Source organism: Ammodytes marinus (genome assembly GCF_949987685.1).
Source record: "Ammodytes marinus genome assembly, chromosome: 6".
NCBI lineage: Eukaryota > Metazoa > Chordata > Actinopteri > Uranoscopiformes > Ammodytidae > Ammodytes > Ammodytes marinus.
Genome location: NC_137235.1, coordinates 11,899,856 through 11,921,760, shown reverse-complemented (window position 1 = coordinate 11,921,760; position 21,905 = coordinate 11,899,856). Strand labels below are relative to the sequence as shown.

At 39.5% G+C, this 21,905-nt stretch overlaps 1 protein-coding gene across 1 annotated transcript; it reads left to right on the top strand.

The window, feature by feature from the left end:
- Nucleotides 1-375: 375 nt before the first annotated feature.
- On the top strand, nucleotides 376-20,373 carry LOC307252290 (uncharacterized protein). The gene is made up of 11 exons (XM_080029927.1): nucleotides 376-503; nucleotides 1,710-4,150; nucleotides 4,726-4,762; nucleotides 5,919-6,056; nucleotides 7,379-7,465; nucleotides 7,609-7,667; nucleotides 7,834-8,001; nucleotides 11,873-11,975; nucleotides 15,251-15,490; nucleotides 18,529-18,651; nucleotides 20,126-20,373. The coding sequence occupies exons 2-11, from the start codon at nucleotides 1,713-1,715 to the stop codon at nucleotides 20,162-20,164; spliced, it is 3,432 nt and encodes a 1,143-aa protein (XP_079886053.1). The 5' UTR covers nucleotides 376-503; nucleotides 1,710-1,712; the 3' UTR covers nucleotides 20,165-20,373.
- Nucleotides 20,374-21,905: the final 1,532 nt, after the last annotated feature.

Here is a 21,905-nt window from a genome sequence, read left to right as displayed (position 1 = left end):
GTTTAAAATGTTGTTCTTGTCCTTGAAGGCCACTGTAGCTTCTGTTATTATTAGAAAGGGTTGGGGTTACCCAGGGAGTGTTGCATTCTAGAACTTTGTAGAACTTTCTTGATGATGTCATATTACACACTGCACCTTTAAAATAAATATTATCAACACTAGGAAATAATTAAATTGTTTTCTATGCGCATCATTTGATTTTTCTTTTAAGTAGTTTCTTGGGTAGTTATTCAAAGACCAAAGTAAAATAGGTAGTTTTTCAAAACGTGAATATGGCGCTTTTATTCTGAATAGCGGAAGTGGCATGTAACTGCTGACTGCTGTAACTTGATAATTCAACAAAATGCTAAAGTAATACATGTTGGCAGTGTTACGAAATCAGTCTTGTTGGTGTTTAAAAACAAGTTGCTACGGAATGGCATTCATGAGGAAATGACTGGGTTAATACAATACGAAGTTAGCTCATCTGGTTCCAACCTTTCGAGTGTTTGAAGAAGTCGGAGGTAAATATGCTACAACTTTTCTCGAACTAGCCGCTGAGGTACTAGCACTAGCCTACATAGCTATATATAGGTTAGCATCCAAGCTCACTTTTAGCTAGCGTGCTAACTTTAACATAACCAAGTTCATCAGTTCTCAGAACCGGGTTGGAATTACAACTTCGATTAAAGGGTACGGTAATGTACTTATGTTATCATTCTGTGTAACGAACATATCAGCATTTAAATCCGACGTATTTTAAACTCATTACGCCTGTATCTGTGAGGGAGCACTATAAGCAGAGGGCGCTAGGCACATTTGTAGCATAACCTACTTAGCTAACTAAACGAAAACGACACCCTTTTTGGCCTGGAATGATGAAGACAAACATCGGGAAATAGTTGGTTCATGTTGTGTACGACGTGTTCTTTTTGTTTGTGACGCCTCTGTAAAGGTAGACCTGATTTAACGGCAGGATCGTCACAGTAAATAATTATGTTTCAATTGTCACTTTACTAAATGACACTATCCACGGTCTGTTCGACTTACTGTTATTCTGGTGTTTATTACTATGCTGTTTTGCTAATTTCAGAAAATGTTTTTTTTCAATCATCGCAGTTTTGCATAAAATGTTTGCTACAAAATACCCCGTTATGTCATATCGAAAATAGGCAATGCAAAGTCAATCATGGAGTGATTGTCTAATGTCCTCAGAAAATGTGTTAAGTCATATTTCCATGTTTTCATTATGATGAGAAATTCTCTTTCATAATAAGAAATAGGAATGATAAAATACAAATCATTTGCAGTAACCACCTGTCAAACCGCAGCAAGTCATAGTCCTCCACAATGACGTATGGTAGCATTTGTTACATAAATTGTAGAATTTTGTTCATGAGTTTTTGAAGTTCAATTACTTTCTTGTGGCACATTAAATACTATTTTCTCATAGAATATGATGCAGACCTTTCAGTTTTCTGGACCATTGGATTTACTTAAAGTGAATTATTTTCCCAGAGGACATGCAATTATTTTCTGATGTTGTATCACTTGTATGATTAATTATAATATAATCTGCATACTTTTATAGGTCTGATTTTAGACTAGACTGCAGCACTCTAGTAGAACGTGAGATTACTAAGGCTGCCTTGTCTTTCTTATTTGGTAAGAGTGAGAAGAAGAATTTCATAATAAACCTAACCTAACCTAATTTTATTTTAATTTTTCAGATCATGTCGGCAATCAAGCTTGCCCTGAAGCAGAGTCAGAAGAGGGGCAGGAGGAAAACGCCTGAAGCGATGTCTGCAGAAGTGTCTCCAGACTCCAAGTGTCCTATTTGTTTGGACATGTTTCACAACATTTCCTACCTGGATCTCTGCCTGCACAAGTTCTGTTTCCGCTGTATTCACGAGTGGTCCAAGAACAAAGCAGAGTGCCCACTATGTAAACAGCCCTTTAACTCAATCTATCACAGTATAAAATCAGAGCAAGACTTTAAGAAGTTTGACCTGAAGCCAGTGGAAAATGGCTCTTTTGGGTCTTTTCAGGGAGTGCGCTTTAGATACCGCACAACTCTTACGGGAGTCAATCGAGAGATGCGAGGGCGGACCTCGCCGCCTCCAGACAATGGGGTTATGTTTGAAGCTTCGGCAAACCCTTCTGCACAGCGTCAGGACCGCTACATCCGCCGCATGATGATAAGGTTGGCGGCCAAGAGGAAAGCAGCCAGTGAAGGCAGGGCAGTGAACAGTGTCAGAGAGCAGGAAATGGTAAACTTCAGGAGGGAACTGTACAGACACGGGGTGAGGGTGAGGAACGTTCGGGACGGAGGTCGTTCCCGGGACACCTCGGCCGAGTTCTTTCGAAGAAATCCCGCCTGCCTCCATAGACTGCTTCCCTGGCTGAAAAGAGAACTTGCCGTGCTGTATGGGGCCCACGGCTCTTTGGTCAACATAGTTCAACACATCATCATGTCGCGCATTACACGTTACGACATGGAGGACGGAGCTATTCAAGAAGAGCTCAGGCCGTTCCTACAGGCACGCACTGAGCACTTTCTGCACGAGTTCCTCTGCTTTGCAAAATCTCCTTTCAATATGGAGGCCTATGACCAGCATGCTGTTTACGACTGCCCGGCCCCTTCCTCAAACGAAGGCAACAGCAGCTCCAACTCGTCTGTAATAGCCATTTCAGAGGATGAAGAGGACTCGGTAGACCTGGACCCCCCAGGGAACTCCACTTCTACGTTGAGCCACTCTGTGTGGGACGATGAGACGCCCGGACCATCCTATTCTACAACAGCAGAGCAGAGCACGGCCGACTGTCTGTCACTCTCTGACTCAGACAGCAGTTTAGAGGACGAGACACAAGATTGTGAGGATTCTCCACAGCAAATGAGTCCCGATACCCAAACAGACGTGACCCAGTGTGAAGTTAACAACGAAGAGCGTTATGATGACAGCGATGACTGTGTCATTGTAAGTTTTATCAAGCCAACGTCAGACAGGACCCCTGAGCTGGTTCAGCTCTCCTCGGACTCTGAAGAGTCTGCCAGTGAAGATACTAAAGAAGGGCTTCCTCTACCTCAACACATCCGCTTCTCCAGTCTCAGTCCCATAGTTTCGCAGAGCAGTGATCCAAGTTGTACCGGAGGGTCAGAAAATATTGAAACAACAGACCACTGTCAAAAGTTGAATTCAAAAGAAAGATGTGGCTCTTCAACATCTAGCAGACACAAGGCATCCAGTAGGATGGACAGAAAACACACAGACAGAAGAAATGACTATGATGATAGATCCGTGCAGAGGCTTAGGTCAAAGGACATAGAGCATAGGAGGAGGAGATCAAGAAGTGGAGAGCGCAGAAGCCCAGGGATCTCCAACAGCAGCGTCAGCGCTCTATCCAGAGAAAGAGTTTATTCCTACTCCCGCAACAAAGACTTGTATTCAAAAGGTGATAGTAATAATAAAAGGAGGGACAGCGACCATGACTATAAGTCATACAGGCATTACAGCCAAGAGAGAAATGATAGAGGGTCGCATTATAGAGAGAGGATGTCTGTCTATTACAGTAGCTGCAAGTACTCGGATCGACGCTCACACTCTCCCTCCAGGAGCCGCAGCAGGGACTTGCGGGGACGGGACAGGAGGCATTCGCGATCCAGGACTTATTCCAGCAGTCGTTCGCCCTCCGCCAAAAGAGGGCATCATCACCACAACAAGCCCGGTGGAAAGAGGAAAAACAAAACAAGACATTTGGAGGAACCGTCAAAAAGCACCGTTTCCAACTCGGGTGCCGAAGGTGACCTCGCAACGACTAAACCCAAGAAAAAGAGCAAAGAGAAGCATCATAAAAAGTCTAAGCACAGCTCAAGAAAGACTAGCAGGAGCCTCAGCGTGGAGCTAGTCAACGAGGAAAACTCTTTGGATCGCAGCAAGCGCCACCATAAGAAGAAGAAACACAAGAAGAAAAGCAAAAGGCACAAGAGTAGTGAGCGCACAGAGAAGCACTCACCTACTGTCATCACCATTGAAAGTGACAGCGATTCCTTTCCTAATGAGATCGTCACCCAATCCAGCAGCACTAACGAGGACAACCATGTCGACAATACCACTGATGTCCCAGTGGACGCAGTAGACCCAGTAGACCCCGCCCCTCCCCACTCTGATGGGTAGTTAAAAGGAAGTTCCCCCACATCTGCTAGTGCCTGCTGCCAGCAGTATTTTAGTTTAAAAACAATGTTCAATAAGTTAGGGAAATGGTGAATACACATGTTCCTTGAGAATTCCATCACAAGTGTTTTCTACTGTAACAGTCCATTGGACATGACACACACGGATATCCATATTGAACTGGACACCGGTCATCTTTGGATAATGACTATTTTAGGCCATAATGGTCTACTGTTTTGTCTGGAACCTATTTTACATACAAAGTGCCACTTTGAACAATGCAGAATTGAATTATATTGGGAGTCATGTGTCAATTCTTATTCTGGTAATTCATTTAATGGATGTATTTGATTTCTAAGGTGCTCTCAGGGATTATGTTGACAACATTGACTTTCATTTTTGACAGCTATATTCTAGAGACAAAACCATTTCTACCTGCTACTCATGGAGTAGTACTCATTATCTGCAGATGGTGTAGCGCGAAATGGGCTATTTTGTATTGAATTTTATTTAAAATAAATTTTAATGAGTAACTGCCTGTGCTGATGTGTGAATGTTGTCTTTTTTTAAGTAGGACCAGGCTGAGGCTGGCTATGTTGAAGTATTTTCGGGTTGATATTATAATAATAGATGGTCCATACATTTGCCAACTGCCTTGACGTGAATTCAGCTAGACTGAGCCTTTTGTATCTGAGAACATAGTTTTTAATGAAACGTTGAAATGATGGTCAAATGTATTCGTTACATAACATGCAGTGCAGCCAAGCTTACATTAATGCTATTTCTATAATATTTATGACACATTTTGGTTGTATCACTATGCACAAAGATCACACATGGTAAACTGACAATTTGTTTAGAGGTATCAGACAGTTTTCATAGAGAAAAAGGGTTGCTATAAGCTTGCTGTACAGAGAGAAGTGATGAAACATTTAAAAAACTATCCAAGAAAAAGAGGATTATGAACAGTGTTGTATATTGTGTGTTGGAGCTTCTCACACCCATTATTGGTCTACATCTTGTCTTACAGCTTCAAGATCAAATATCAGAGGTGAAAGATGGAAAATGCAAATAGCTCACCCTCTTTTTGCATATATACATATTTGCAGCTCAATTAGATACACAGCCTAGGCTTTATAAACTGGCATGTAAACAAAGGGGGTCCAACATAGCTAGCAACATGCATGCCTGTTTACAGAGCCTAGGCTGTGGATTTACACTTTTTGTTTCAGTTGCGCACAGGTGGCATATTGCGAGGAGATATTCACTGATTTGGGGGAAAAAATAATTTTGACAAGTCTCTTGAATCGCTAATTCCAGCTTTAACACACCAACACAATATGGGAAGCTATTATGATGCTATTTCTGCTCATTTGTTGCAGTTACAGCATTTAATGAGACTAACCCTTTAATTTAGTTCTTAAGTCAAACATTAAACATGAACTTTAAGTTAATGCTGAACTACAAAGCCAAGAAATAAATGTATCCTTGGTGTGTCGGTTTGTGTAAGGTTTGCCATTGGACAAGCTCGGGAGATTCTATATAGATTTATATCTCTCACTAATGTATACATCAGCCATCATAGGTTAGCATAAAGCTTTGTCGTTGACTTAATACAAAGAAAAACGGCTTTCTACACCTGAGTAAAAACTAAAACAAATAGTTTGTTTGGAAAAACGCCTTCAAATAGACAAGAAAATTAGCTTAAACCAACTAGGACATTTGTTTACACCATGCTTTTATTTTGATGGCTAACAAATCAAACAGGAAGAGCAATGTCTACTGTCCCTCGTGCTGACGGATGTTAACGTTTGTGGCTACAAAGTGTCTTCCCCACAACTTGGCCAAATTTTCATTTTTACAGGCAAGAATACTTCGGTCATGGCGTCCGCGGTGCCCATTAAGGTAATAACCTAAAATGTATTGTCACTTTGAAACCTTGAGAGCGGTTGAGCACGTTGACAGAAGGAAAATCAATAAGGAAGCATAGCTACACAACGTTGCTATCTTCCAAATGTGCAGCAGTGTCAAACCTTCAAGTGCGGGAAAAGCTCGTAGCTGTAAGCACCCTGTTAGCAAAGCTGTAATTGTAAATGTAGTCTACAGTCTTTTAAAGTAAAGGGCCATGGCTAAATAACAATAGCTAGCGCATGCTAACGGCAGGGATGCTGAGGTTTTGTTAACACAGCTAAAAGCTCTCGCGCACGCACAGCTCGGTTGGGCACGTGGGCCGTGGCGAAGCAGAGTGCATCCTGCATCCTTTTTGACCCACTGCATCATAACAGCTGTCAGCCTCTTTTATTTCCAGTCTATGCTGTCAGCACGTACAGTTAAACCAAACAGTAAATAGGATGAATTCCTCAAAAGTAGCAATACAACGCTGAAAGCATAATAAAACAACACATATTATTGACAAAATACACTTTAAGTAGGCTTAGCTAAAGTTTTTTTTATTAAATTTTACACATTCAGTTTGGGCTTTCAATTGGTTCATAATTAGTAGATGACTTGATTGGAATGTTTCTCATATCAAAGGGATAGTCCATTATTTTTGAAGTGTGGTTGTATGAGGTATGAATAGTGTGCTACCTTATGGAGATGGCAACCAGCAAATTAATTTTAGAGTTTGGGAGAGCAGAAGTCAGCCTTGTACTGTTGCAGAGGTAATTATTAGCATAACAATGTATAAACATTGGACAAAGAGTAAGGACATTTGTGTTTGGCATTTGCAGAGAAGATTTGGCACATTTTTCATGGGCAACCCACATACTCAACTCTGATGCTCATCCCACATGCATGCTCCTTACAAAATTAGCCCTTTTAAAGGGGAAACAAACAGGCTTTCCAAGATGTATTGCCATAAGCATTGTTACAACAAAGAAATACCCGACCAAACACAAATGTCCTTACTTTTTGTGCTAATTTTTTATATGGCGAAAAACCGTTTTTTGGCTGGCCCCCTTTTGCAACAGTACAAGGCTGACTTCTGCTACAGCCACGTTTACCCCAAACTCCTTAAAATGACTGCGTTGACCGCCATCTCCATAAGGTCATTGCCTAACTATGCACAACTCCACGTAAAAAAATAATGAACTATCCCTTTGGCACCACATTTTTGGGCGATTTGTTTCTTTTTCTATGCCTTGATATCCAAATTGAAGTGTTTTGGTCAGATGTGTATACTGACTTTGTTGTGCGTTGATGTCTTTCTCAACTCTTTTGTTTAGATTGGAATAATTGGTGGTTCGGGGCTTGATGATCCCGATATCTTGGAGGGAAGGACTGAGCGTTATGTTGACACGCCGTATGGAAAGGTTGGTTTTATTTAGTTAATTTGTGGTTGAAAGATGTTTCTTGTCAAAAAGAGCTGTGTAACAATAACCTTGTTAGCTAATGATTCCTTACAATAGTTTGTTTGTGTATAATAGGATTATTGTTCTTCTTTTTTTCTGAACAGCCATCCGATGCTCTGATACTGGGGAAGATAAAAAACGTGGAATGTGTGCTCCTTGCAAGGTGAGAGGCTGTTTTAATGAAAACATGTTCTCTACATTGGCACCATCTAGTGGAAAAACCTTGTACTTGGGCAGTAGGCCGTGTATGCAACTCTTACATGTTTCACCCCCTTCAAAAATCAATGTAACAATGTATATATTTAATGCTGCATTCTCTTATCCCTTAGGCATGGGAGACAACACACTATAATGCCGTCCAATGTTAACTACCAGGCCAACATCTGGGCACTGAGAGAAGAGGGCTGCACACATCTGCTGGCTACCACCGCCTGTGGCTCACTGCGGGAGGAGATTCAGCCGGGAGACATCGTCATCATAGATCAGTTCATTGACAGGTGAGTGGGATGTGATCGGCTATGTTCCATATATTTGTGTTTTTCTTTCCACATGCTCTCAGGTCCTAAAGGAAATTAATTTAAATAAAGTCATGGTCTTTTGTTTTCAAGACGTGAACAATTCAATTATTTTTAGTATGTTTACCTTGGCTTTTTTTGTTGTTGACTGTTATTAGACAGAAAAGATAAAAAAAAGGGTTATGTGTAGGTGGAGCGAAATTCTTGGGAAATGATTGACAAAGTGATAACTGGAAGTTGTTGCTCTAACTCAATATACAAGCTGCACACAAGTAGTCCTGTGAAAATGATACCATACTTAGCTGACCTTCAGGTGGAGCAGCTATTAATTAATTCATATAAATAGGCTTAATACATATTCATTTATTACTAAAGACAATGAATGTATTGCGTGACTTGCAACTGTAGCCTACTTGCATTAGCCGTGCATTATCATCAGCAGGCAGGTTTTGAATAAACCCCCCGAAAATTAAGACAGATTTTTTTCACAGCATTAATGAGTTCCTTTCAAAACCTGTAGTTTGACCCTCTACCAAAGGTTCTCTTGTAGTGACTGCATAGGAGATCTGTTGTATAACAATTTAAGCATCTTCCCACACATCTCACCGGCAGGATTCATGTTACTGTGTGACCAGATAGCTAAGTGAGAAAAGGGAAGGACTTGACTTAACCTGTTTGACACATTTGTCAAAGCTAATATTAGTTTACGATCGTGTTCAGTTGGAAGAACTAATAACCTTTGCCTAAGGTTTTCTCGGGCTCTCAGGGTATCATAGTTTGCTTGGTGAGAATGAGCAAGGTTGTGACTGTGACGTTCCTCCTATGGAAACAGTTTGCTATAATACAGTTCGTCTGGAGTATGCATTTAGCTACAGAGATATTTCAGTAAACAGTCAGGGCTCCTTCCTGTCTGTCTCAAGTTGCATGTGGTGTATCACTTTTTGAGTTGTAAGAATTCCAGTCGTCAGTTCTCATGAATTAGTAGCTGTCATCGAGAACTCTTATTTACGCTCCCATTTACAACGTTTTAAAAATAGTTGACCAGAAAATCTTGTATTGCTTGGTTTTGATCACTAGAAATCCACACTCATTCCTTGACAGTTAGACACACTTGTTGGTAAACCTGAAAATATCTTTCTTATTCATTGACAAGGGAAAGCAACCGCGTACTTTCTCATCAGTGTCTGACCTTCAGGCATTTGAACTTAACATGTAGCCTGCCTGACCCTGTGAAAGTGTTGTGTTCTCTCAGTTCGCTGACTGCACAAATTCCATTAAATAACTCAATATGTGCAGAGAAGAGGTGAGGTTTAAGTAGGAAGTGGTATGTGTTACAGGGCTGTTTGAATTGAGATTAGTAGTAAACTGCCTTCCCACAGTCGTGTCAGTGTGTTCCACTCTACACTTGTATACAGCTGCATGACATTGCCTGTTGCCTTGCTTGCCTCTGTCAGAGAAGCCAATGAATAGCACAGCTACTAGTATCAAGCCCAGACAAGATCTATTTATCAGAAAGGAGGAAGAAGCTTGTTGGGACTTGTTCAGACTTGCCCCACAGCATGTGACTGCATGATTCTTAATAGCTTAACTTTATCCATGTCATGTTATGTCACCTCCTGCGTACTGAATCTCTATGGCTACTTCAAACTTAGCACATTGTTGCTATAGGTTAATTCTTCTGGCTTTGTTCAAGTTTTAAGCATTACTCTGTGTCATGCAGTAAGTAACCCCCCTTTTTTTTATTTTTTTTTTATAACATCCTCTCTAGTTTGAACCTTGATTTAGATTCTATTGTTTGTATTTTCACTTTGTTTAGTGCTAGTTTACAGCTGATTTGGTTTTCACATGATCATCTATATCTGCTCCCAGAGCCTTTTAGAACGATTAGCTTTACCTCAGACCCGATGCGTTGGAAAGTAATATTGGGGGTTTCGTGTTATAATTTGAAATGCTTATTTTTCATTAGTGTGTCCCTTTTCACATATTTGGAATAATTTGAATCTTTGATAATTATAGGATGTGGGAGCCATTCTTTGCAACAAATGCTTCTGAAATGACATCGCTAATGAAATGCTATGTCAATTTAACCTGATTTGTATAGGATAAATAGGCATTGTGCTCCGCTCATAGTTTATCACACACTGCTGTTATTTATTTTCTGCAGGGTGGAGTTACAGCTGACTCGCTCTATTTACACATTGACTTCAGTCTTCCAGTGCCTGGGTTATGAGTAAGAGAAAGGGTTGGGCATTATCAAAAGATTACTGTTGACGCTGGCATTCATACTTTGGATTCCTAAGATAATTGTGTTGTGTCTTGGTGTTCATGTTGACAGTAGCCCCTTTTACACAGAGATTGCGGCATATTTACGGAACAACATCACTCCAATATGCCGGCTTTGCTTGCTTCTGTGTTATTTACACAGAACCAAGCAACGCCGGCCTGCTGGCGCATCAGTAGTCCCTTTTACACAGCGCTCCGGAATGAAAGAGGTGCTTGTAAACAGCGTCAGGTGTGACGTAAACATTTAGCGCCGCGCCGGTCAGCTGCTTTACAACAACAACAATGGCCGGTGAATTGAGAGCAGAAGTGCTGGAGCTTGCAGTAAGAGGGCAGTATTTTACTGTCCCCACGATGTGCCAGTTGATCTCGCTACGCGCTGAGTCCAACATCACTGGGACAGTTAACCAAACTGACTAAATCAATCCGACCGCTTCACCTCTGTGTGTGTGTGTGTGACAGGTTGGTTGTGAGCGAGTCTCTTTGTGAGGGCAGCGATCTGCCAATCAGACATACACATACACACAGTGTGTGAAGTCACGTTACTGTAGACAGAAATAAAGTGTGGATATACGCTCAGACTTAGGATAATAATAGCGGCGGCGGAATGTGTTAGCAAAACAGTAGCTCTGTGGCTAACAGCTGAGCCGGAGCCTTCAGTCAGCTGAAGCAGACAGTCTAGCGGGGCGAGCAGACTATTCCCCCGTTACTAGGTCGACCTTCAAGCTGAACAAGAGCCCTCCGCTGCGCGTCGAGCTCCTGCTTCAGCTTGTCGGTCTTTATTTCTAGCAAGTGACCCGTTCGCTATACTTTATCCCTTACTTAGCCTAGCCTAGCTTTCCATTGTACAACTTCTCCTGGGCAGAAATAGACTCATACACTCTGCAAAATGAAGCGCGGGGGTTTGGATTGAGCAACGGACCTTATGATCAGCTAGATTATACACCGTTCCTTTTATTTGGTGATTTTTACGGGACATCAGGCCGCCGTGGTTAATGTTAAACACACGTCCTTCAACTGCTAACATGGTCGCATTTTTAGAACGTAGACTATGGAACGTCAAACGCCTCCCTGTTCCGCAACAACAAGCTGGAGCATTTAAACAGAGAGGCGGAACTGATCGTGTCGGGAATCTTACTACCCCCCGAGGTAGTAAAATTCCCGGAACGATCACTCGCACCTTTCTTCCCTCGTTCCGCAACTGTCGCATTTACACAGCAGGGCGGAGGGCCGAAAGGCCGGCATATTCCCGGCTTTCACTGGCTGTGTAAAAGGGGCTAGTGATTCCTAGATTTGTTTTGTCCACATTGGTCAATGTATTTCTCTTCTGCTGTTTAGTGTATGTTTATGGCTGTTTTCTCTCTTTTCAGTTAGTTTCTTCAACTTGCATTTTTATTATTTCTTTCAAAAATAAAGTAGGATTGCCAATAAGGTTTGAGATGTGTTGAACTCATCAAAGCAATCACCTATTTAGTATGGATTTGATTAATTAGGAATAACTGGACTTAAAAACAGCATCTGTAAATTTCCTGTGATGCTTTGACAATAACTTTCAGTACTTCTTTTTTGCCAGGACTACCATGAGAGCTCGGACTCTGTATGACGGGCAGCCCACCAGTCCTCCAGGAGTCTGTCACATTCCCATGGCTGAACCTTTCTGCAGCAGAACCAGAGAGGTGAGCTCCGAAATACCTTCACATTGTATCCCATTTCTCTTAGAACACATTTTTCCAAATATTTACTTTACCAAATTATTCTAAAAGTTATTTCTAGTTAAGTGTATTTTAGTTGTTTTATCTTCTATTACCCCGAATGTCAACTGGATGTGATGTTGCATATAATTTAATATATATATATTCATCTACAATGGGATGAGTTGGCCTGCCACTGCTGCCCTGCTTCTTGCCCTGAAGATGTCTGTGTGTAAATGTTGTTGTTGTTGTTGTTGTTGTTGTGTGGTCCTGCTTGTTGTTTTTTGTATGAGACCAAAGACGAATCTCCACACCGTGGACAATAAAAATTTAACTAACTAACTAACTAACTGACTATTAAAGACCAGAAGTGTGAACATACTGGAGACAGAGGTGAATAAAAACTGCTCAAATTGCACAGTTTACACTGATGTAGGACACTGAACCATTTCTGACGGACCACAAAGGGGTTGATTTAACAACAAAACTTATTACTTTATATAAATTACTTTTATGAAGGTATTTAAGTTAATAGCATTTTTCACATCACCAGTGAGTCACTGGGGCTTAATTGTGTTAGAAATTATATTAAATGTTTAACAACAACCTTTAACCCTTGGGTATCCTTAACTTTTACTATGCCTTGGTTACCTTAGAGGACAAAAACGTCCTCTCCCTATAAACTGCCATAAAAACATTATACATTAATATTTTTTTCTACTTTTTTTTTTACAAACCTTTTATCCCACTTGACCTCTTCACATACATATCAAATATTCATTCATTTGTAATTGCTTTTAACCCTTTACATGCAAGTTTATGTGACGACGTGAGCCATTTTTATTTTAAAAAAACACAATAATTGAAAAGTTTCTCATATAATAGATGCAAAGTGGATTTTTTTGAGTGGGATAATTAGACTCTAGGATATGTTAATTATTTGCAATAAAACTGCTTTTGATATATGTTTAGTATTTGTGCAGTCACAGATGCAAATAAATACTCCCTCTCATGACCTTAGAGGACAAAAACGTCCTCTCCCTATAAACTGCCATAAAAACATTATACATTAATATTTTTTTCTACTTTTTTTTTTACAAACCTTTTATCCCACTTGACCTCTTCACATACATATCAAATATTCATTCATTTGTAATTGCTTTTAACCCTTTACATGCATGCTTATGTGATGACGTGAGCCATTTTTATTTAAAAAAAACACAATAATTGAAAAATTTCTCATATAATAGATGCAAAGTGGATTTTTTTGAGTGGGATAATTAGACTCTAGGATATGTTAATGATTTGCAATAAAACTGCTTTTGATATATGTTTAGTATTTGTGCAGTCACAGATGCAAATAAATACTCCCTCTCATGACCTTAGAGGACAAAAACGTCCTCTCCCTATAAACTGCCATAAAAACATTATACATTAATATTTTTTTCTACTTTTTTTTTTTAAAACCTTTTATCCCACTTGACCTCTTCACATACATATCAAATATTCATTCATTTGTAATTGCTTTTAACCCTTTACATGCAAGCTTATGTGATGACGTGAGCCATTTTTATTTAAAAAAAACACAATAATTGAAAAATTTCTCATATAATAGATGCAAAGTGGATTTTTTTGAGTGGGATAATTAGACTCTAGGATATGTTAATGATTTGCAATAAAACTGCTTTTGATACATGTTTAGTATTTGTGCAGTCACAGATGCAAATAAATACTCCCTCTCATGACCTCCCTATAAACTGCCCTAAACACATTATACAGTAATATTTTTTTCTACTTTTTTTTTTAAAACCTTTTATCCCACTTGACCTCTTTACATACATATCAAATATTAATTCATTGTTAGTTGCTTTTGACCTTTTAATTCCAGTTTCTTTGATGATGTCAACAAAGTAACAAAGTAAACCTGCAGCCACCTGAAAACCCACAAATTGCACATTACAGCTGCACACATATGCATACGCACAAAGACACACACACATACACACACAGTAATTTCACAACACACACACAGACACAACCCTAAGGTATCCATATGGATCCACACTTTCCATTAATTTCTCATATTTCTTATGTTTAGGCCTGCAACTCTAAAAAATTACAAAAAAGTACAAAAATGGTTTTAGGGAGCATATTTGATCCTCAAAAAAAACTGGAGAAAATAAATGATTGAGCTAGATAGGGCTAAAAAAGCAATTTTGGTGTCTTAAGTGTTGGATTATTGCCTAATATCATCACATTTACATGTGTTTGTCATCATGGCTATGGTTTGAAAAAATAAAGTTTAAATTGGGCCATTTTTTCCATACACGTTTGAGTTTGTAAAGTTTGGCTGTGTGTACACAAACACACACACTATATTTTCTCAATACACACATATGCACCACACACTAGCATCCCTACCATCACACTCACACCATTTAGGTTGAATTTTTTTTTCTATTGCACTGTGGGGGGCAGGACCGACAACCTGGAAAATTGCTTGTAATTCAACCCTATGCCAAATATAGGGAAATGGCTCAAAATTTTGATGGTGTTGAAAATGATAAATTTTGATGCTTTGTGTCTAGGATGAAAGCATAAAATCATTGAAAAAAATATTTTATGCTGTAATGACAGCAGGATCAAATTGGTGAAAAAAGGCCATTTTGAATGGGAGTCAATAGGGGACAAAAACGTCCTTAGGGAGCTGAGAGGAACAAAAAAGTGTACAGCCTTTATAATAGATGGTACAAAGTTGCTGAGTAGAAATAAACAAAATATTTGAAAAAAAAAAATCCCTGGCCAAAAATATTTCAGCTAACATAAGCACAGCCAAAGTTATACACAAAAAAGAGCGTAAAAAAAGTGCGAAAGGACAAAAACGTCCCCAAGAGCACCAAAGGGTTAAACTAGAGTTTCAGTTTTAGGTTGGCCTGTCTTTCGGTCAGGCAAAAATGAATAGCGTACAAACAGGATTCATTCATGTTTCTAAAACTTCAAACTCATAAAGCGCATTTCTGCAAACTCGTCACTTTTGACAGATTATTGTGTTGTTTTTTTGTCTTGTTTGTCTTTCTGACCATTTAAGTTGTTATAATTATACAGAGTTTATTCAGCAGATACCAAACAGCATAGCAGCTGTTTGATTCCTTCAACAATACAGTTAAGAGAAGTAGAGATGTATGTCTATTAAAACCATGTCAGCTGTCCCCTTATCTTCCTTATGGAGACAGAGTAACTAACTCTGTGTCCTGGTGCAGGTTTTGATGGAGGTGGCACGGAGCCTGGGCGTTAAGTGCCACGTGCGAGGGACTATGCTGTCTATCGAGGGGCCTCGCTTCTCTTCGCGGGCGGAGAGCCTGATGTTCCGCCAGTGGGGGGCCGACGTCATCAATATGACCACTGTGCCAGAGGTGGTCCTCGCCAAGGAGGCCGGCCTGTGCTACGCCAGCATTGCCATGGCAACAGACTACGACTGTTGGAAGGAACATGAGGAGGCGGTGAGTGGCAGGCTGGAGATCTTCTCAGCTGTTTTTATTACTTTGATGTCTTTTCTGTCTCAGCAACAGTCTAAGCAAAGGGTGATACACGTTTGGGCCACTTCTGTACAGCCAGTAACACATTTAACTATACGGTAATGGGTTTTAGGTGTTTTCAATTGCTTCAGTGCACAAACCTCTGTAAGTATTGAGTTAACCATCAAACATATTATATTATTTTACTGCCATCATCAGTGGCCATCTGTTTTCCTACTTTTACACTATCAGCCTTTACTAAGCTGTGGGTCGGCAAAGGGAACACGTCAGTCAAAGTGAAAGTGTGCTGTAAACCACAGCCGATCAGTGTCAGGATAAAACAGAAGGCTTTGGTTCATGAAGTCCTCTTCCCTTTTTCAAGCTAGCCTTTTCTGTCACAAAAAACCATGTGTGTCTGCATTCAGCACCAAAATCTACTTAACTGGGTAACTGTTTATTAGAGAATACACTGACTAACTACAGCTTTCCTCTCCACTTAATTAGTTGATTTCAAATTAATTTCAGCGAAATTGCATTGCATGCAAGCATAAAGAGATCCTCAGATTTAAATAAACAATGAGAGATTACTATGTTTAGATGGCTCTGAATTAGTCATCAAATACATGTACTTTTAGCTTGTTCATCAAATATGTGATCTGAATGGGTACAACCACTTCCTCTCGATTAAATGACAGAATATACCCATAATATGGGGTTTTTGCTTTAGCCAGACAATTATCAAACTACATGGTAAGGAGGACCAGAATACAGGAAATGATAACTACACTTTTGTAATGTGATAATCCATGACACTAATACATAAAACACACTCAAGGGCATGTTCTCTTTTTCTCTTCATATGTAGGTCAAACCATCCTAAAATTAGATGCATCTTTGTTCCTTCTAGTCTTAACGTTATAGTTGTTTACTGTATGACTATATTATATTGTTCACAAGTGGATTTAACCCTATTAATTCCTCTTTTACTTTCTGGAATTTTCCTCGTGTATCATCATCAGACATCTGATTTTCTAAATCAGATCAAACTTCATTGGGATGCATCATTCAAATAAAATCTATCTAGGAATTGTGTTTTTGACAATAACTTTATGTAATTTGTCTCGACGCATACACTAGTCACTGGCTTGTTTTTCTGATTTTTTGAGTTGTGCTTGTAACAAAAGGACCTTGTTTACTGTAAACTGCAGTTGATCAGTGTCAGCAGAAAACGGAAACCTTTGGTGCATGGAGTCCTCTTCCCTCTTGGCTACTGATAAATGCTAGCTTTGAATACTGTAAACAAGTGACGGATGGATGTCTGTGTTTCTGTCTGCATTGAGCACAAAAAATCTACTTATATGGGGAACTGTTAGGGAGACATCACATAAAGTCTGGTTTAGGTGGTGTCGGATGTCTGCGGCTGACAGAGAAGTCCCACCCACTTTAGACACCTATCCAGTAGTCTGATTGTGGACATGCGGCTTAAACTAAGATGGCGTTTTGTTATTGGTTCACGGTAACAATTCAAAGCCCACCATCATTAAGCTTGGCTAGCCTAAAACGCTAAGCTAACGCCCCTCCTGTAGTTCATTGGTTCATGGAAAAAAGGGCCACTGTCATTTAGCTACTGGATTCAGTAATAACAGGTTAGTTTTTAACTTGTATGTTAAATTGTTTAAAGTATATTAGCACATCACTAAAACAAAGTTCTCAAGAGCATATATTGTGTCTAACTTCATTTGCATGACATGTTCTCAATAAAGCCATTCGCCATCTGTGCTCCGTACACAGACTAGAGTATCTGTGGCTTCTTATGGCTTCCGAGTGACCTACGCTGTCAGACAGACACTCTGGATAATGCAGTTGATATACTGCGTGTGGGCGAGTTTCGGTTTATTTGTCACGGATCCAGCCCAACTCACAACTCCACTTCCTCCAGTTCCTGCAGCTGACCTCTTCCCCCTCCTGTTGCCGAACCCTCGCCACATCCTTCCGCCCCCACCACCTCCCTCCCAGCCTGATACTACCTCCTGCCCCCCCTCACTTCTCCCCCCCCCCCTCTGTCTGCTCGCCTGCCAGCCTCCGGTGGAAGCCCTGCCAGAGGAGGTTGAGTCACACACTGAGTCATCAGCTTCACTGTCTTCATCCTGGCAAATGCCACAAAAACATGAACGTAGACATGATAACAAAGCACTGAATGGAGGGGTTAATGAGGGTTACAGGAGGTAAACATGAGCACAGAACGGAAATAGTTTTGTAACGTACTGTACTGTACACTGAAAGTTTGGCTGACTAATGTTGATATGATCACATAATTCAATGCTGATATACTTTTAATCTTGATAGTAATTTAATCTCAAACATTTTTTTTACGGTTTAATCATGCTTTTTACACTATGCTGATATTTTATTTCCCTTCTTGCAGTGAAGTTACTTGTGTATAATGTGGGGATTGCCAGTGTCAGACTTGTCAAGTGAAATGGCTAAAGGCTCTCAGTGAATCATTAATACCACATAATGTGTCATTGGTTTACAGGGCACAGCTGGCTGCTAGAGAAACAATACGATGATTTTGACAGCTTATTGATGTGTATTGTTGCCCCACAACTGCAACTGCTGTTGTTAAAGTGCTTTGAATAAAATATAAAGGACACTAAATTTCACTTTCACCAGCACACCTTTCTGTCCAGAATTAGGCATACATATAGAGAATAATAGTTATTCAAGTAATTTTGAAATGAAGAATATGAGCGGAATACAGGTAATTTTGCACCAGACTGATTTCTTGCACCAGACTGATTTCTTTTGTATATATATTTGTTTTGTTATGTTAACATACCTTTTTCATATTTCAATATATTAAACAATACATTGATGTGCAATAAATATTCAATATCATGATTTCAACTAAAATTTGAATTTTTCGGGAAATCAATGTGACTGTGACACTTGGAAGAAGTGAAGTTTGCTGTGCCATGAAGGATTCTTATTGCCCGGCGGCTGCTTTTCTTCTTTTTCTCTAGGTCTGTGTTGACAATGTAATGAAGACGATGAAGGAGAACGCAAACAAAGCCAGCAGTATCCTGCTAACGGCAATACCACAGATTAGTCAGATGGACTGGGCTCAGACAATGAAGACATTGAAAGTAAGTTGTCAACTTTATGATTAATTTCAAATCAAGTGTTAAGAGAAGTTGTGAAAGACGGCAATCTCAAAACTGAGATCTCATTTATGTCTTCCCTCTCACAGACCCGACGCTTAAACAGTATTTCAAAAGAATAATCAAACCATCAGGAGCATGACGGCTATGCACTGCCACCATTTCGTAGCCTACTCATAGGCAAACATATTGAGACACACACACACGGGGCGGGTGGTTTATGCGAGACAGATAGCAAACAAAATTTGAGGAAGATTGAGAGATAGGCCTACTGTTTTGAACCTAGCCTACATTGTTGCACCCACTAAATCAATAATGCACAGACACTGCGGAGAATTAAGTAAGATGTCTTCCTACCTTCATGCGTATTTGCCGAAGCATCCCATAAACCGTCCATAGAGCCCTCGAGTCGGCCCCTTTCCCCTGCTTCTCTCTTTATTCTCCCTTTTACCCGCGCGCCAGCTATAGGTGCAGCTCCGCACCACTTTTGCACCGGGTCAAAGGGCATTATAGAAGTGTGATTAATCTGCGTTAATTTTTTTAATCGCGTTAATTTTTCTGTGATTAATTAATCGAAATTAACGCGTTCATTTGACAGCCCTATTCAGAACACATTAGGCCTTTGTTTTCTGAGGTCTACTTATGTCCTAGACCATTGTGTATATAAATAATTGGCTTAAATGCTGAAAAATGTATTGCAATTTTTGAAAAACCTGGAAATTTGTGTGAAAGAAGAACCTTTAGTCATCCTGTTGAGTTGTTTTGGCTCTTGAAATTGCTTCTCCTAAGCCTTAGCTTCAAAAATGCAGTGGAAATTTTCCAAAACACAGTAGGGGAGTGCACAAAACATGACTAATATAAAATTTGGTCCAGACGCTTTTTGGTAGAAATGTTGTCTCTACTTTCAAAAATTAGACTGAATGAAGACTTTGAACCACATATGATGATTCATGGGATGTATACTAATAAAAGAGGAAGCATCACAAAACATTTTTCAAACAAACCATTAAGTAAATATAAAAACAATAATAACAAACTATTTTCACACTGTATATACTCTATGCACTATTTATTTACAAGCTAAGTGGTAGCTTGGGAGCTTCTGGGTCTTGCTTCTCACAGTGTTTTCTAAGCCTGTAATGGACTGACAGTATCACAAGAACATTCCCTGAAAACAGGAGGACCTCTAGTTTGAGATGATGTTTTCATTTTATTTTTCAGCCATATCTTCAGGGAGATATTAATAAAGATATGCGCGCACGCAAAAATTAAATTATAAACATGTACTTTTTGGAAAAAGTGTAGCATTAAAGCTGAATTTAATTTAATTTATTTACTTACTTCCTGGATTTTCTTCTTTTTTTGCCTCAGACTACCCTGAACCAACTGTCATAACCTAGTAGTTACTGCTGTATATCTGTTAGACATACAACATGTAGTTCTCTTCTTTCTGTTACAGTCAATGGCACAATCTTCGGTAATGTTACCAAAACACTAAGTGTGCAGAAAAGAATGAAGTAGAAAAGGACACGGATCCGAGACACCAACCCCCCCTCTCCCCCCCGCACCAACATGGACAACAGACACGACTCTGCCTGTGGATTTGTCATCAGTGAATCACAAGAAAGTGCCTCACATAAATAATGCATGTGCTCTGTCTTCAGCTGGCGTTTCAGTGTTTTTTCTCGACCCAAAATACACACTAAACATCTCCCCATTCATAATGATTCTCACTTCACTCTTTTTCTCTAGAGCACTTCTCAGTATCGTCACACAGGAATTTTCTTTCAGCCCTGCCACTTGTTAAGTACAGGACAGTTAAAAAGACCAACAAAGAATTTAAGTCTTAATATTGTAGATTTATATTTCCTGTGGTTCTAAGTGTTTCAAATCGATATATTTGTTTTGGATAAACTCAAGTAAAATATTTTTAAATTCCTGGGTACACTTCAGCAAAATGTATTAAGGATAGAAGTAATTTGACAGTTTACCGATAGTGTTTCATCGATAGGCTATGTAGAATAGCATCTACACTTTATATGTAAATTGTTTTCCAGGTATCATTAAATCATAGGTGAAACATTTAGCATGATTTTAAATGTTTGATATGCTGTAATATTCTTCATCATGTAATGAATCTTACCCTTTGTAGGAGTGCTGGGCCTTCTGTCATGAGTGCATTACACAATATTTAAAGATATTCTGTCCCTTGTGTTTCCTTTTTGTTCCCTCGTCCCTTCATGAATGCATCATGCAGCATTAATTAGCTAAACAAACTAGGAGATTGGAGCACACGCATGCTTTTAAAGTTGTCAAAATCTTAAAGCAACTTTAACTGGCTTAATTGTAGGCTATCTTATTTGCAGTTAAGAGTCAAAGGGTTTTGCTCAGCACATGATCATGCAGGCATGAACAGTGAAATGCAGGGTGACACACCATTTGACTGCTAAAAAGTCTTTAAGAAGTTGAAAAATAAATGTGATGTATACAATACAATTACATGCCTCTTTAGATTGACAGTTCAGATTTTAATTTCTGGTCTTTAAACAGGAATGTTTGTATGAAATGTTGCCAATTAAGATAATTTATTGTTGACATAAAAGCGCTTTGCTGTATGGTAATGTTAAATTATCAGGCATATTCACTTTATGCTAGACCTATTATTTACTATCTGTGCTAGACCCACCCATCGATGCACGTTAAACTCCTCTTTAAAAGAGACAAAACAGCAGTTATGCCCTCCGTGGTTTCGGGGACTTGCCAAGGGACACCTGGCTTTCATAAAACCATAAAGATCAACTAATGTCTGCCTCGCCAAAACGTAGATTCATAGATTATTTTATGATTCATGACTGGACTAAAAACATGTCCATATCCTGTTTCTCTGCCTTGGCAGCTATGCAGTATTAAATCGTGTGCAACTTGCTATAATAGCCTAACCTACCGTACTTTTTTTTTGTTCGGGCTATCAGAGCCTATTTTACACAAAAGTCCATTTTCAGTGGTGCATTAAGCCTACTTCCCTTCCGGCAGATTCACCATAACCTCGTTCAAATAGTGCCTATATGTAGATAGGAAATTGAAAACGGGTGTTCTATCCGCATATTAGGTTAAAAATCGCCTTCAAAATGTCACGGAAAATATAGGCTCCGCAAGATGCAATAGGGCCTACTTAGAAGCCTATTAATGATTTAAGCGATTAAAACACACTTTTAGACCTACATATTTTCAAATTAGCC